This window comes from Mustela erminea, chromosome 5 (assembly GCF_009829155.1).
Source record: "Mustela erminea isolate mMusErm1 chromosome 5, mMusErm1.Pri, whole genome shotgun sequence".
NCBI classification, from domain to species: domain Eukaryota; kingdom Metazoa; phylum Chordata; class Mammalia; order Carnivora; family Mustelidae; genus Mustela; species Mustela erminea.
In genome coordinates, this window is record NC_045618.1 from 41,925,400 (window position 1) to 41,942,314 (window position 16,915).

At 42.2% G+C, this 16,915-nt stretch overlaps 1 protein-coding gene across 1 annotated transcript in view; it reads right to left on the reverse strand.

Moving 5' to 3' along the window:
* Nucleotides 1-530: 530 nt before the first annotated feature.
* Nucleotides 531-16,915, reverse strand: part of ANXA2 (annexin A2) — a 44,993-nt gene continuing 28,608 nt past the window's right edge. Inside the window, exons 4-13 of the mRNA XM_032342728.1 lie at nt 16,272-16,366; nt 12,760-12,873; nt 9,660-9,750; nt 8,648-8,727; nt 7,220-7,279; nt 4,884-4,977; nt 4,213-4,308; nt 3,684-3,742; nt 2,255-2,377; nt 531-895 (exon numbers count right to left, since the gene is read on the reverse strand). Coding sequence (XP_032198619.1) covers nt 836-895; nt 2,255-2,377; nt 3,684-3,742; nt 4,213-4,308; nt 4,884-4,977; nt 7,220-7,279; nt 8,648-8,727; nt 9,660-9,750; nt 12,760-12,873; nt 16,272-16,366 — 872 coding nt within the window. The 3' untranslated portion in view covers nt 531-835. The remainder of the gene's footprint in view (nt 896-2,254; nt 2,378-3,683; nt 3,743-4,212; nt 4,309-4,883; nt 4,978-7,219; nt 7,280-8,647; nt 8,728-9,659; nt 9,751-12,759; nt 12,874-16,271; nt 16,367-16,915) is intronic.

The following is a 16,915-nucleotide window of genomic DNA, read 5'->3' on the forward strand; positions in this document are numbered from 1 at the left end:
TTTCTCTAAGGCTAATGGCTTATAGATATATCTGCAATATTTGCTAGAGCCCACCATGCCACCCCACTCCTCTTCCCAGTTTGAGGCCACCACTGATGCTGGTTTTCACCAAATTTACCTGTAGAAAGATGAGTAGATGTGAGTTTCCCCCCCATGCGTACTATCATCCCCTGGGCACAAAGAGCTGTGCAAGAGAACTTTCTGGTATAATGGAAATGTTCTGTGCCTGTGCTGTCCAATACACTGGCTGCTAACCACATGTGGATATCGAGCATTTGAAATGTGGAGTGTGACTGAGGAACTGAATTTTTAATTTTATTTCATTTACATTAATTTAAATGTAAACAGCCACATCTGGATAGAGGCTACCATATCAGACAGCTGAGTTCTAGAGCTTTATTCCTCCAGGGGACAGCTTTACACCAGCTGAACAATATAGCCCTTACACATGTTTGATTTCTACTTTTTATTTTATTTTTTAAGCTTGTTTGATTTTAACAATTAAGTTGAAAGCAAGGTCAACAAAGTACTTGTTTATAAAGTAAAAATTCATTTTATTCATCTGTTTATGACACAGTACACAAGAGGCAAAGTGTTTCACATCATAGATTTCACTTCCAACTCCTTGGAATGTTCATTTCTTTGGCTAAAAGGAGAGACTAGACATGAGAGGCAGGCAATGCTTAGGCAACTGCAATAAGGACGGGGAGCGGGTGATACTAACGCCATCCCTGCAGGGACGGGCGCAAGGGGACTATTAGTCATAAGCTACTTTCTAGAATTGTTAGCTGGAAACAAAGGAGCACCACTCCTGGATGCTTAACCGTCGTGGGCCTCAGTCATCCCCACCACACAGGTACAGCAGCGCTTTCTGGTAGTCGCCCTTCGTGTCTTGCTACAAATGGCCAAGGAGAAAAAAGAAAATCAGTAATCAAAGCAAGGACCCCAACTCTGCGACTAGCATAGAACAGGCTTGATGCACATAGAGCCTTCCCTAGTAATAGCAAGAGAATGCTTGGCGGGACCTGCCTAGCCACAAGACCTCAGCCATCAACAGCAGGCCCTCGGAGAGTCTGGCCTGGGGAGACCTTCTAGTGCCATGACCATAAGAGAGAAGGTGAGGTACTAGGGATTCACGCAGCAAGGAATCAGGCCCACACAAGCCGGCCTGCTCTTCCTGCAGTAAGGTCCTGCAAGCACCACCATTTTTCTCACCTCCCCTAACACTTTCAGAGAAAACAAGAGCCTCTCCCACCTCACGATGCTGTTTCTGGGATTCTTAAGGTCATGCGGGAATAAGCTAGTGAAGTGAAGAAATGTGTGCCCTAAAAAACCTGGGTATACCAAACCCACCTAAAAATTCATCCCTGGTAACCACTGACATGCCTTTGAAATTTTCAGGGTCTTTTGGAAAAGAGGAGCTGCAATGTCTGTCTGAAATACCCAGCTGGGGGACCACTGTGAGCAGCCCCTCCTTGCATTCAAAGGCTTCGTCTCTCCAAACAGAGACTAAATTGATGAAAGAGATGGAAGTTCTGAGTAACTAAACATTGCCAGGCCTGTCACAGAGGACTTTGAAAAAATGGAAATAGTCGACTGTTTAACAACGGAAGGCTGAGGGGTGCCAACCCATGCCCCTGTTCCACCCTGACAAAAATCCACATAAAATTTCTGACACCCCAAAAACTTCACTACTAATAAGCTTTAACCAGAAGCTTTACCAGTAACATAAACAGTTGATTACCACATATTTTGTCTGTTATATGTATTATATACTATATTCTTATGATAGAGTACGGAGGATAAAAGGAAATATTATTAAGATCAGAAGGGAAATACATTTATAGTACTACACTGTATTTATCAAAAGAAAATCGTTAAGTCAATCAGTGAAGTTCAAACCTGTGTTGAGCGAGGGTGAACTGCATAATAAAAATGTAAAATTTAATTGATCTCAGGTTCTTCAGAATGTCTAGCTCTTCAGCAAGTCTTACGTGATTATTGTCATGAACACCAATTATCGCTATAGAATAGTAGATGTGGGAAGTATAAGATCTTTGATTGTCTCTGGAAGATTCTAGGACAAGTCACAAATGGCACTTTCAAAATAAACCCTTGGTATCTGATGACCAGCATCTCTTGCCAATGAATGAGAAAACCACCACCCTTGTCATCATTCTGACAGGCCCCCGGCCCACGGAGCCAGGGCCTTCTGGATGGCCTGGCAGGGCCAACGCATCACCGTAGGGCTTACCTGGATGTAGTAATACAGGGACTTGCCATACTTTCTCTTGAATTCAGACCTAATTTTCAACATGTCCACTTCACTGCGAGAGACCATGATTCTTATCAGAACTTTATCACGAGTCCCCTTGCCCTGAAAGTCAAGTTGATGTTCCAAGTTACAATTCACTGACAATGTTAATCCAGTAAGTTTTCTTATATATGGAACTCATCTGAGTTCTTAATGCTGCCCTCTAAGAAGCTGCAAAGGTAATGATGAAACCATTTCTTTAAGAAAAATGATATTTGGGGTGCCTGAGTGGCTAAGTTGGTTGAGCATCTGACTCTTGATTTCAGCTGACCTCAAGATCGCAGGGGTCATAAAATTGAACCCTGAGTTGGGCTCCACACTGGGCATGGAGCATGCTCGAGATTCTCTGTCTCCCTCTGCCCCTCCCTCACTCCCTCTCTAAAAAAATAAAAAATGAAAGAAAGAAAGAAAGGGAGGGAGGGAGGGAGAAAGGAAGATGAGCATCTTGGAATTCCAAACACACTAGGATGAAATCAGCATAAAGCCCCACTATGTTCACCCAATAAACTTGTAGGAGCCCTAACTACAGCACGGCTCAGTTTAAGAAGTGTGCGAGTTTCCATATGTAACAAACAGTCCCTGGCTCACAGGGATTAAAAAAAAAAAAAATACCGCTTTGTGCCATTTTGAACGGTATAAACAGTAAAGACAACTGAATTTACTCTCAAGAGTCTCAGACCAGAGGCACCAAGGAACAGGTGCTAGCTGACAGAGAATCTGAGGGAGATAGGAGAAGGAGATGGGAGTGGACAAGGGGCGGTCCAGGAAGAAGGGCCAGGAAACCAGAAATCACAAGGGACATTTGAGGCATAGAATATGGGCCGGGATTGTGGGAAGATACAGTCCATTCAAGAGATAGCTGTAGGGCTGCCTTCAGAGTCAGACAGACCCAAGTTCCAATGTGGCTATGTAACATCAAGCTAGTTGAAGCTTTCTGAGCTCCAGTCTCCTGATCTATAAAGAAAATAACACAAGCCACAAGGGCTTTTTGGTAATGATTTCAGATGAAATAAGTAGCACAATGTCTAGGCGACTGCTTGGTAATCCCTCCTTTCCTTGCCTGTCTTTACTCTGGGGTAATGGAAGGTAATCCCTGAGAAATTCAAGCAGGAATCAGACATGATTACCATCTGGTATTTTATTTTCTACCTGCACACAAACACATATTCAAGTAGTCGAGAGACAGAGAGAGAGAAGACGGACTTGTAGTCTTCTCACCCGTCAGACACAACCATGGCTGACCAGTACATTCCTGCACCTGGACAGTGGGGACCCTCCACTATCCACTAGTCAAGAAGACTTGGTTTGGGGGCACAAGAGAAGAAAAGCCTAGCGTGTAAACATGGACCTCTCAGCTAACTCCCCTTACCTTCATGGAGTCGTACAGCCGGTCAGCAAAATACAGGGGCTTATTCTGAATGCACTGGACTGTGGAAAGAAGAAAAGGGGTCAGCTGCTCCTTTCTTCACCAGTGAGGGCCGAGGCCCAGACGTTGGGGTGCAAACAAGATGATCTAACATAACAGGAATGGGCTGCAAAAGGGGGAAAACTGGGGTCCTCTGAAACTCAGCTCCACCGCCATTTTAAACGTGGGGACCCTGAGGGCTGCAAAAACCAATGTGGAAATGTGAGTATCCCTGACAGAGCCCTTTTTCTTGTCATCTTTTTCTTCCTGGGCAATTCCTCACTCTACCAGCTTCAAGCCCTCCTTAGTTTTGTATCTTACATTTATACAGTGAAGATTATACAACAACCCAGATCAGGTAAAGCAGCCACCTGTCCCAAAAGCACTTGAATGAACAGGACGGCCACTGGTCACTTCCACTGTGGCACAATTTCCTGAAAGCTCATGTCCACTAGCAATGGGCCGGGGTGGCGGGGGAGGCACACTTGCTTACCCAGGTTTAGGAAAGCATTTTCCAGGTCTCCTTTGACCTCCTTCTTGATGCTCTCCAACATGTCGTAAGGGCTGTAGCTCTTGTACCTATCAAATACTGAGGAAAAGCAAAAAGTAATTATAATAACAGAGCCACTAATCAAAGCTGTCAGTGATCACTCACATGCTTATGCACCATGGTAAAAATAAATAAGCAAATGAGGATGATCACAGCATCTTAGAGTGTTAGGGGTTGTCATGGTGGACCAGAGCTGACACGGCACTGGCTGGCTTGGGACAGCTGTACTGCATCTGTCCTGAATGGCACTGCCTGGGCCACATATTTTGACCATCTTTAACTCTGAGTGGAAACTATTCTGTTTGGAAGCAGTGAGAAACAGTACACAGAGCCCAGGAAAGTCCATTACTTCAACAAATATGGCAAGATAAAATGATCCTGGACAAGAAGGAGCAGCTAAAGCATCAAATATGGAAAATATTTAGGAGAAAGTAGGATCCAAAATGGAAGAGAAGGGCAAATGGATCTGGTGATGGAAAAATGGATAAGATTATGAGGCGCAAAGTAGAGAGTGAACTTTGTTCTGGCAGACCCATGCCCCAACACAGATAACCAGCAAGCTGGGCTGAGGGGACCATCCACAGGCTTGTAGACTTCTTCAGTACAGAACCCACCTTTCTGGAGATGACACACACTCCGCTCAGTCATGATACTGATCCACTTGGGTACATCAGTTCCTTTCCTCTTCACTCCGGCATCGTAGAGATCCTACAAGCACAACCAACCAAGAAAGCTGACTACACATCCAGGGTAAGGTCGTAAAAATATCATGCAAAGAAACTCAAAACCCATACACTGAAAATGCCAAATGAGAAGGATGACTGTGCTGAAGACATGGGCAAATATGTTGTATTTACGTCAAAAGTCTTAATTAAGAGCAGTCTTCCTTAGGCGCAAACACAGCATGAGACTAGATTGTTTGTGAGGTGTGTGCTGTACACATCTACTTCCTTGACTGACAAAGGAAGAACCAAGCACTTCTATTCCTATGCAGAAGAACAAGCAAATGCTCCTTAGCACATCCAGCCCTCCTTCCTTTGGTACTTTAGATAGCAAATAAGCTAATGGTTGTCTGTTGAAGACAGCTACAGATCAGGTATCCAGACCCACATTTCTTAGAGACTCAGGAAGTCTAATTTTTAGTTTCTGGAAAATTTAGGAGCTACAAGTGCTAAGAATGCTAAGAATGGCAAGGAGGGAAGGAGAAAGACTTATACGAGGATAAGATATTTGTTCAGTGAACACCCATTATCTAGAAGTTGTGAAACCTAACTAATATTACTTTATTTAAAACACTTCTCTACCTCCTGTTAAAGGTGCTGTGAAACATAATGAATTTCATTTCAGTTTTTAAATATTTTATTTATTTATTGAGGGAGAGTGGGAAAGAGAGGAGGAGCAGAAGAGAGGGAGAGAGAGAATGTCAAGCAGATTCTGTGCCAAGCATGGAGCTCAAAGTGTGGCTCGATCCCATGACCTTAGCTGAAACCAAGAGTTTAACACTTAACCCACTAAGCCATCCAGGTACCTCAAAACATACTGAATTTTAAAACCAAAATAAATTTAAATAAATTTTGTTCTGAAACTCTTCTAAAATGCCTTGAGATAGTTGACAACTGTTTGGGAAAGGTATATAGTTCACAGTGATCTGAATTAGCTTAACAAACAGTTCTTAGTGATTATGGCACTATAACCAGCAGAAGTGCTATTCAACCAGAAAAGTAAGGTCTCCCTCACTCTTCCCCTTTTCCCTCACCAGAAAGGGCATATAGTGTCTTCTTCCACTCTGCCGTGTTGTTTATTGGTGTTTATTTGTAGCAAATGCACAAGAGTGCACACAGTCTTATCACACCCTGCAGAATCTGGTACTTCCATACAAGTAAAGCCTAAATAAGCACATGAGTCAGGTATTGGTCCCGTAATTAACAACCCGCATCAAGAGGGATTATCTTAAAATAACTACTATTCCCAGAAAGTGAAAATGAAGCCCACGAGTTCTTTGACATTTCTCCCTTCCAAAAATGGCACCTGCTTCCTTTTGAACTGACTATAGGCTACACCATAGTGACTCACTTCTAAGAGTATGACAGAAGTGACACTGTGAGGGACAACTGGGTGGCTCAGTCATTAAGGGTCTGCCTTTGACTAAGGTCATAACCCCAGGGTTCTGGGATTGAGTCCCACATCAGGCTCCCCGCTTAGCAGGGAGCCTGCTTCTCCCTCTCCCTCTGCCTGCTGCTCCCCCTCTTGCACGCTCTCTCTCTGTCAAATAAATAAATAAAATCTTAAAAAAAAAAAAGGTGACACTGTGATTCCTGAAATTAGATGATAACAAGCATTTGGCTTCCTCCTTGCTTTCTCTCTTGGCTCACTCACTTGGGAAAGCCAGCTGCCATGTTACAAGGACGCTCAAGCAAGCCCTTAGAAAAGCACAGGCATTGGGACGCCTGGGTGGCTCAGTTGGTTGGACGCCTGCCTTCGGCTCAGGTCATGATCCCGGAGTCCCGGGATCGAGTCCCACATCAGGCTCCCAGCTCCATGGGGAGTCTGCTTTGCTCTCTGACCTTCTCCTCGCTCATGCTCTCTCTCACTGTCTCTCTCTCAAATAAATAAATAAAATCTTTAAAAAAAAAAAAAAAAGAAAAGAAAAGCACAGGCAGAGAAATACAAGGCCTCCTTCCAACATTCACATGGCTGGGTGATCCTCTTGAAGCTGTCAGGCTCTCAGAACATGCAGCTCTGGTCAATATTTTGACCCTAGCCTCATAAGAAGTCCTGAGGTAGAACCACCCAGGTAAGCCACACCCCACAGAAACTGAGAGATGTATGTGTTTTTGTTTTAAGCCACTCAGTTTGGAAGTAAATTGTTACAGAGGATCGATAACTACTGTATAGACTATCTAGAGACCTGCTAGAAAACAGAAACTCAAACAAGAACCTTGACACTTACCCGGGCATCTTGGTCAATCAGTTCATAATCAATGACAGAGCCATCCTCTGCTCTTCTACCCTACAGAAGAAAACAAAAGAACATCAAATAGGTTTCTTTGTGTATTTTAATGTTGAAAATTTCATTCTTCTCTCCAACTCATGAAAACCATTATTTAACTTATGGAACACACACACACATTTAAAATTTTTCTTCACTTTCAAGTCTAGATAAGACCAAAGATTAGTAAATAACTGAGGTAGTGAAGTGGGGGTAGGGGGACACCCTCCTGGGACAAGCACTTTCTAGAATTCCCTCTACCTTCATAAAAAGCACTAATGATGTTTAATTCCTTCCCTCAGAGAGCTTACCATCCAGATGGAAAAATAAGCATGGAACAAAAGGTAAAAAACACAGTGATCCATGGCTTATGCAGACATAAAATGCAGAAGAAGGGAGAGATCTGTCATTACTGTCAGCAAAGTCTGTGGACAACGGTGTAGGGTTGAGGTGCACAGTGAGGCCTGAGTCAATGAGGCTGGTAAAGGGGAGGAGGAGGAAGCCATTCCCCACAGCGGGAACAGTACACAGAGAGGCTGAGCATGCCACAGGGCAGTTAGAGCAGAAGGTAAGCAGGAAGGAATCCTTGAAGGAAGATGAAGTGAGGAAGGGACAAGGTCTAGGGAAGTTCTCAAGGCAGTAAAAGTTCCGATTTGGTGGCAGAAACGGGCTTTGATCAAGGGAGTGAATTACTGAAAGTGGACTCCAGGAAGATGGGTGGTTGGTGGGATGCAGGGTGAGGAACTGGCGGGGAAGGCTGTACGGAGTTGCTACAGTAACAGGTATGTGAGCAGGCAGGAGACAGCGTTACCAATCAATCATTTGTCACTAAGGTTCCTGAAGAAAATATTTTCTCTTCCTTCCTCTAGCACACAGGCCTTGAACTGCACACTGGTCAGGCAGGACTCAGGACTCAGAAGAGAAATGCCTTTCATTCAGGTTTCTGTGTTAGCATTAGCAAACAAAGATCCCCTTTCCAGGCAAAGGACTACCTAGGCAAACCCTCTCAGAAGAAGTGAGAGCAGAGAGAAGGAAAGAAAAACAAGAGGATCCCTTCCCACTGGGTCCTATGTGGCCACTGACAGAGGCAAAGTGACCTTCCCCAAGTCATGCGGTAAGGGCTGGCACATAATCCAGGCCAGGACTTCAGAGCTGCCTATTCCTCCTCTGGCCCTGAAGTCCACTTGACCGTGCGGTTTCCCAGGATAAGAAATCCTATTATACAAAAATGACAACTCTGCAGTGACAGTGCAAACCCCCTGTCAGAAATGCAGCTGGAGATTCTGATGCAGGCACAGAGGATTGAGCTAATTCGATGCCAGGTATAAAATGAGGTACAGGACCTTAATTGGGAGAAAACAAGGACAAAGGAATAAACCGGAAACAAACCTTTGCAAGGGCAACCATCAGCTTGCGGAAGTCACCAGATGTGTCAGAAACGATGTCCTTCTCCAGATCAGTCTTGTACACTTGGAAAACAACACATCTGGCTTTATGCTTCCTGCCTATGCAGCCAGCCACCCCCCTACCAACCGCCCCTGCTGCACTATGCCTCTGAGAAGCAGAAACAGCTGTGGCAGCATGGACATATCCACCCAAATGAGGGCAGATGGTCCATGATTTATTTTATGATTTTTAGCCTCATAAAATCAGAGCCAAATGTTATTATCAGTGACAGGAAATAGAGCTAGATCAAATCAGGCATCCTCAAGCTCACCTTTGATCAGTGACCTCTTTCAGAGCTAGAATACTGTTTCCCAAACTTAACTGTGAAAACTCACTTTCAAAATGAAAAAATTTGGAAGGCTACACACACACAGACACACACACACCCCAACTGTGCTTTGTTATCCACTGAACAAGAAAATGCACAATGGCAAAATTAGTAAGAACTAGAGAGTACTTTTGAATGAATCTGTATTTTATTATTCAAAATAGCTTCTACATTGAAACCTAGTAACAGCTACACATGTAAGCTGCATCATTGATTCTACCCATAGCCTCCTCTAGTGCTTGGTGCACATACAGCCACATGCCTCTTGCAATAATTATCCACAATCCAGAGCTGGGAACCTCTTAAGCAGAGAGTGGGAAGCACCCAGTACATTAAATCCAAGTACATGCTTTCTATGCCTCCCATCAGACCCTTTACAAAAAAGTTCTTTTTGATTCTCTCTTTCCCCTCCTGCCTATCCTTTTATAGACGGTCTAGTGGAATGTAATTACCAACACAGGCCCCAAGAAGGTGGAGGGACTTGGACCATGGCAAACCCCTGGATGGTCCAGACAGCACTTCTGCATAGGTAATCCAGGCATCCTGCCCCCAACACTATCCAGGGAGCCATGATGAGGTTACAGACATTGGGCTGAGAAGCTACATCAAAGAACTAGGGCTACTCACTTTCCTTGTAGACTCTGTTAATTTCCTGAAGCTCTTGGTTGGTCCTTGAGCAGATGATCTCAATGAGGGAGTCCTCATCAGTCCCCAGTCCCTGTGAACCAGGCAAAAGACATCAGCAGGGAAAATCCTCTTAGCCATTAGTGTACTTCTCTGATCTCAATCAGGAAACTGCAAACTTGGATTGGGTCAGTTAGCAAGCTCCTTTCCATATTCTTAGTGGAGGGATCTGTCCTGTATTCCACAGCACAATGTAATGTTATTTTCTATTTCTTAAAAAAAGGCTTCACAAGAATAAAAGATGATATAAGTGATACATCTGAGCTCAACTATGTCAATACAGTTGCCTTTTGGTAATGGGTTTACAGAATGAGTAACTTTTTCTTCCTCCTATTTTTTCTCTATTTTTCAAATTATTTTAATAGATGGGAAATTTTTCTTTACTAAACAATTCTGCTCAGTAATATAAAATAAGGGAATATAGAGAGTTTGTTGTCATTTGCAGTCAGCATCACTGGAATGGAATAAGTCTTTTACCAGGGAAATGTACAGATAAGATAAAATTTTTAGCTTTACCTCTTTGAAATGTAAAATTGGGTTAATGTTAAAAATTTTATTCTTGTACTTCCATTTTTGCTTGATTACTATGCACTCTTCAGGCATTTTAGGGAAGCAAAAGGAAATAATGAACTGCCAAATAAACCTAGACACCAACACTTTATTAAGGAAGAAGAATTTGATGGGTGATGTATTCAAATTTAATATATACACTTTTGAACGTGCCAGAAAGCTTGAAAGGCCTCAATGAAACATGTATTTCAAAGCTGGCTTCATGATCAAAGTCAAGATTTAATAATCAGGATTCTCTAATACTTGTCTTTCCGAATATGGAAATATTACTTTGAACTAAGTAGAATTACAACTGTTTAAAATGTAAATCAATTATAAGGTGTTAATACAATAAGAAACTTATCCACATGAAAAGTGTGTCAGCTATTAATTAAACTTATTAGAGTTTATACACCCCTGAAAAGCGGTTTGTATAATATAAGCTAAACCTCAGGTTAATGGTTAATTTTGAATTTTATTCTTAATCTAATCTATGAGCCAATGCCTCTTCTTTCAGAGTTTTAAATCATGATATGTAGAGGTTCTGGCACAGCCATACTTTCTTCCTACCTGAGCAAAAGGCCTACACAACATTCTATACACATGTTACAGAGTGACTAAGTGCCTTCAAATATGTTAGGGGCAGGTTTTCAATCTTAAGATGATAGAAATATAGTCTAAAAATGATACTGCATTGGAAGAAATGCTATATCCTGACACTGTTGAAATGTAAAACACGTGTGGCGATATAAGATGTTTTCTTTCACTGCTGATATACCAGTGTTAACATCTGAGGATTCTAACAGTATTTTTATCTCTGTATTCAGAGGTGACCTTGGCAATTTCCAAAACTTGGCCTGTGCTTCCCACAGATTGTCCTATCACAAGGGCAACTTCTACCATAACATATGGCCAGTAGTGCCACTGGTATTGCCAGAAGTCAAAACAGATTTTTTTTTTTTTTTTGAAAAGCATAGTTCAGTTAACGTCACTTCGAGCTTTATGGATTTCAGAAGGGTACTCAACTGTGACAGCTAATGGAAGAGCTGGCACAAGGTCAAAGATTCAGTAGTCAAAGCACCTTTCATTGGGCCCAGTTACAGAGATTACAGTGGTGAATGACAGCTCGAGCAGGTCCATTTCAAGTCACTAATACCGAGTAAAAGATACTAGTAAAATTGCACACATCACAACTAAATAGATTTTTGACGAAAGTAAGATAAACTGATCTGAAGTGATGATGGTCAGAAGAAACCTAGGAGAGGCTAACTCATCCATGGCTCCAGAAAACCCAAGATTTGCTTTTCAGGACTGTCCTTTTTCTCAAGCAGGATCATTAAATTTTGGTGACATTTCGTCATTCATCATCTACCTTCACTGCAATATAACCTACTTGGGAAACTCAGAGCCAATCTGCTCAAATAAACTGAGCAGAGCTTGGGTTAGGCAGAAGAACTGAAGGAAGAAAGAGATTCCCCAACAAATCTTGCAGCAGCCCTAAGCTATCAAGTCCTGGGCGATGGAAATGCCTGGTATGCGAAGCTGCCTCGCTCTCGAGGTGCTCTCTGGGGAAAGAGATGACATGAACTGTGACATCAGCTCTGGTGACAGGCTTATAGCTTGGTCTCTTCATGATTCAGAAACAGGAGCATCACAGAAAATGCAACTGGACTCCAAATAAAAAATGAAAACTGCGGCTTTCCCCCCTACTCGGGACTTTACCATGTTCTATCAGCAGAGGGCAGTATCAGATTACTTAAAGTGTTGCAGGCACATACTATAGGAAGGGTTATGTTTTCCCGTAAAATGCATTTATGCTTATGCCTCTATCACATTTATATAATACTTGATGTTTTAGGTACACACAGAATTCAGGGATTTTCTAACCTGGAATTTCTACTGCCTAATGTAACCTAAAATTCCAAATAACTTTACAAAAACAAAAAATAAACAAAAGAGATAATCTGTGCTATAATACTTTGAACAAAACGCAGGTACTAATTACAACCTGAAACCACCCTTTATATGTACTGTAATGTCCTGATTTGCCCAAATTTGAATTAAACAATGGGACTGACAGGAGAAGGTCAGAAGAAGAAATACCCAAAAGAACATGGGCAGAATTTGCAAGTTTCACTTGACAAAAGCTATGAGTTTTACTTTTGCCTTAATATCACAACAAATCTTTTTTTAAGGAGGAAGTGTAATCAAGGAAGTAGTTTTTCCAAATGGTATTCCAATTGCCCAGGTGCCAAGCAGTAGCAGCTGGATAACTGACTTCCCAGCATCATGAAATTTCTTTACAGTCTTAAAAAGAGTAATTGAAATATTTTTGGTACAAATCCTGAGACTTATAGCTTCAGTTCATTAGAAAAAAAAATGGTACCAAATGAGAATTCAACAAAACTGAAAATCACCTAATTATACCCAGAGAGCTGTAATTCACAAATATTAATGGCGGATTTGACAGAGATTGCATCTCACACATGTTTACCTTCATGGAGGCTTTCAGCTCAGAAGCGTCATACTGAGCAGGTGTTTTTAATAGGCCCAAAATCACTGTCTCCAGGTGGCCGGACAAGGCTGATTTCAGCGCTGATGCAAGTTCCTTCAGAAAAATGGGCAAGAACATGGAAAATGTGATTGGTAACCAATATTCCCTTTAAAACTGGTGAATAAAACAAAAGCAGGATGTGTTTGTAAAATGGATTGTGATTCCTTGTCCACTCTGGGATCACAGACCCAACTGTTTCAACCGCATTCCCTTCCACAGACTCCAATGTCAAAAGCCACAAGATCGGCCTTTGCTCTGACAAAAATCCCTTAGCATCCAAGCTGACTGAGCCATCTTCTCCCAGTCAATACAAAGAAACCAGGGCAGTATGCAATTCCTCAGAAAGCTAGGAGTGTGAGGGTGCTTCACAGCACACTTGCAAGTGATAAGCACTCATGGAAGATAAGGCACTTTCCAAGGTCAAGGCCTCTTCTAAGAAGGTGGTTAGAGTAAAAGATGTTGGTGCAACTGCACCTCCTAAAAGTCTCTGGAGGAACCAGAAGCCCCACCATGGGTGGAAGTTGGATCACGAAGCTTTCCTAAGCAAAATGCTTCATTCCAGACTGCGAGAACATCTCTCCGTCCACATCAAATTGGGATAGAGTCGACAGAGACAATGGGAGACTGAAGTCCCGCATTCACCTCCTTGGTTTCCCTGCTCTGTACTGTTTTTTAAGGTTTCCACTGTCTCAACATAGACTGTTATGTCAGAGGTCTGAGTTCAACCCCCATGTATGGAGACAAATACCCCAATGCAATGGGTCATTTTACAGCCACTTAAACTGGTGCTTAAACTTCCTACACATCATGAGCACCGAGTGATGCCTGAATTCTCCTATTGCAATTATTTTCCTTTCTTTTCACATTTTCCTTCCTATTCTCTCCCCTTCTTTTTCTCCTGCTTGCCTGCAGCACCCCAGGGTGTCTATAACGGTTAGCTCCTAAAAGTATCTGCAGGTGCCAGGAGGTGTTGTGCAGTCTGGGATAATCTTCTCAGATCATTCCTAGGCAGTGAGAACTAAGATGAACCTTGGAAATCACCTGGCCCATGTCTTCCACCACCTATTCTCTTCTGATTCCTGGTGTCCTACTAACACACAGCACTTAGAAAGGGGCTTGAAAAGCAACACCTTCCAATTATAGCACCAATTTTCCAATTTAGAAATTTGAGGTTAGGTCATTCTAAACTTAGCCTACCCTTGACACCCCTCTACCCATTCATTCTCTGCTCAAACTTCAAATAGCATTTGGGTGCCTACTGATGTCTTCCACTTCTATTATAAACTCCTATTGGCATTGAACTTCCTGTCTCTTATGATGTCTAGGACCGGGCTTTGCATATAACAGAAATCCCAGAAATGTTTGATAAATAAAACATTATTTATTCCTTATCTGGAAAATTTGGCATCTGATAGAATGTGGAAAAAAACACAAGACCAGGGGTGCCTGGGTGGCTCAGTGGGTTAAAGCCTTTGTCTTCGGCTCGGGTCATGATCTCAGTGTCCTGGGATCGAGCCCCGCATTAGGCTCTCTGCTCAGCGGGAAGCCTGCTTCCCCCACCCCCCACTTGTCTCTCTGCCTACTTGTGATCTCTGTCTGTCAAGTAAATAAATAAAGCCTTAAAAAAAAAAGCAAAAACATAAGACCAATCCTCTTCCTCAGTTCCTCTCCACCTGTTAGCTTTGCCTATGCTGTTCAAGGTTCATGACAGAGGCAGCCACAGTCCATACCCCAATGTACTCTCTACACAGAGCTTTCTCCTTGATTATGCAAACAACTCATTCAAAACACTAATGTTCTGCTTCCAAAATCTCCTTCAGAAATGATCTCAAGTAATTTATGTATCTTTCTATACATGATGACAATATTCCTTAGCCTAAGACTGAGAGACATCAAGAATCAGTAGGACAGGGGTGCCTGGGTGGCTCAGTTGATTAAGCCTCGGATTTTTGACTTTGCCTCAGGTCATGATCTCAGGGTCTTGAGATTGTGTCCTGCATCAGGCTCTGTGCTAGGTGTGGAGCATGCTTATGAGTCTCTCCTTCCCTCTCCTTCTGCCCCTCCTCCCCACTCTCTCCCTTTCTTTAAGAAGAAGAAGAAAAAGAAAAATCAGTAGGACAGTAAGCAGTCCCCAACACAAACAAAGCCTGTGTGGTCAACGAACACTATCATGATTCTGGTAATATCTTCCATCCAACAGAGTATGTAAGAGCTTTGTTTTCCATCTAATTTGAAATTGAGATCCAAGCTTTTGTGTTTCTGTGTACACATGTGTGTACACACCTAAGTGTGTTCGAATACCCCACTCTGTAAGTGACAAATGAAGGAGCAACTATAAGCACACTATCCAAAGAAGTGAGCCTTTTGCTCCAACTGGAACTCAGCCCTACCAGGTCCCAGATCCTTTTAGAAACTGGAGAAATAAAACACTCCCCTCTATGCCTCACTACAAAAGATTATATAAGTCTAGTTGGAAAAAGAATTTTAATGCACGTAAGATGATAGAAGCTGGATTCTTCCCTATTTATGTCCTTTCCAACTGTTTGAGTAGGTAGGGGTGGGAGCCATAGCAGGGCTTGACCTGCAACTCTCAGAACCCTGGTGGTCATGTCAACCCCAAGAAAAGAAATGTATTTTCCAGAATCTTTCCAGCTCACCTCCACTGTGGCTACGAGTGAAAGCTATTAAGTCAAACAGAAACTGCAGGAAGCCACGCTTACTGCACTGTCCAAGAATAAATCAAAAGCTTTTAATAGCAAGAAGTTAAAAATAAAGCATCCCATCCTTTAAAAATAAAATTTCCTAACACTGCAACAAAATAAAGGACGAACAAATGCTGGGTTGTTCCTTAACCACTAGTGCACAAGCAAGGGAAAAAGCACACAAAGACTCTTTAAATAGTGGGAGCATGGCATGTTGAAGATAGCCTAGTAGACAAAATGAACTACTAACTAAGTCCATTTGCAGCAAACCTCTTAAGAATTCAAGTATTTTTTTTTAAGAGTCAGGAGAGCCTATCAGGATCAATGCTAACTAAAGGCCAGGGTCCTAAGATTAAATTAGAAACATCTTATCAAGAGCTAGCAGAAGTCATAAAGATGAAGTGAGTTGCTACATGTCAGAACTACATGCCTGGCACAGAGTAAGCATTCTAGAAACGATACCTGCTATTGTTGATGTTCCCAGTCCCTTCTAACTTTATGTTCCCAGCAGAGCTCCCTCCACACCCTCTGGCTGGAGGAGGGTATGGTCTTTATGGATGAGCTCCAAGCACTCCAGGGATCATGAGTATGAGTGATGACTCTTAGAAGGATGTAAGAGGAAAACCTTGGATACCCAAGAGTTCTAGAATGCTCTTGCCGGGACAAGCCAGAATCCATAAAAAGAAAATGCAATGCCTAAGGAAGTGAAATTCTATAAGGAATGCCCCCCACCCCTGAAATTGCTTATACCTTTTTGGTCCTTCTCTGGTAGGCGAAGGCAATATCCTGTCTCTGTTCATTGCTGCGGTTGGTCAAAATGTTGACAATGGTGACCTCATCCACACCTATGGAAACACAAATTGAGAACCGTTATCACCCATGTGCTCTAGTCCTTTGGGCTTACACTGAGGGTTTTAAGCAGTTTATCAAATTGAAATTTATGTACTGTTTTTCAAACCAAAACATCAGGACATCAAGTGTTGTCCTCCACGTCAGTACCGTCCACCAAATGTGTTTACCCAATTTTTATCCTAACAGCTGTAAACCTCAAATCTAAATGGACCTTTTGAATATCTGCATTTAAAAAAACTATTTATTCATAAACTGGTTTCTGGAATCAACCATAGGAGGTGTGTTTGTGGGGCTTTGGCAGCCAGACGGAACAACAAAGATTTAGGAGGATTTTAAATGAAGGTTCCCAAATTGCCATTTAACCGGGGATTTAATAGACAGTAACTGCGAACTGAATTAATAGAGACAATTATTTATATTTATTGCAGGATTACGGCTATATAAGCAGCTAGGTATAATTTCTATAATTATAGAAACTGTCATGACAAATGAATCAGATTTAATATGGCAGTTGTATTTTAATAGCATAATTGATTAATACA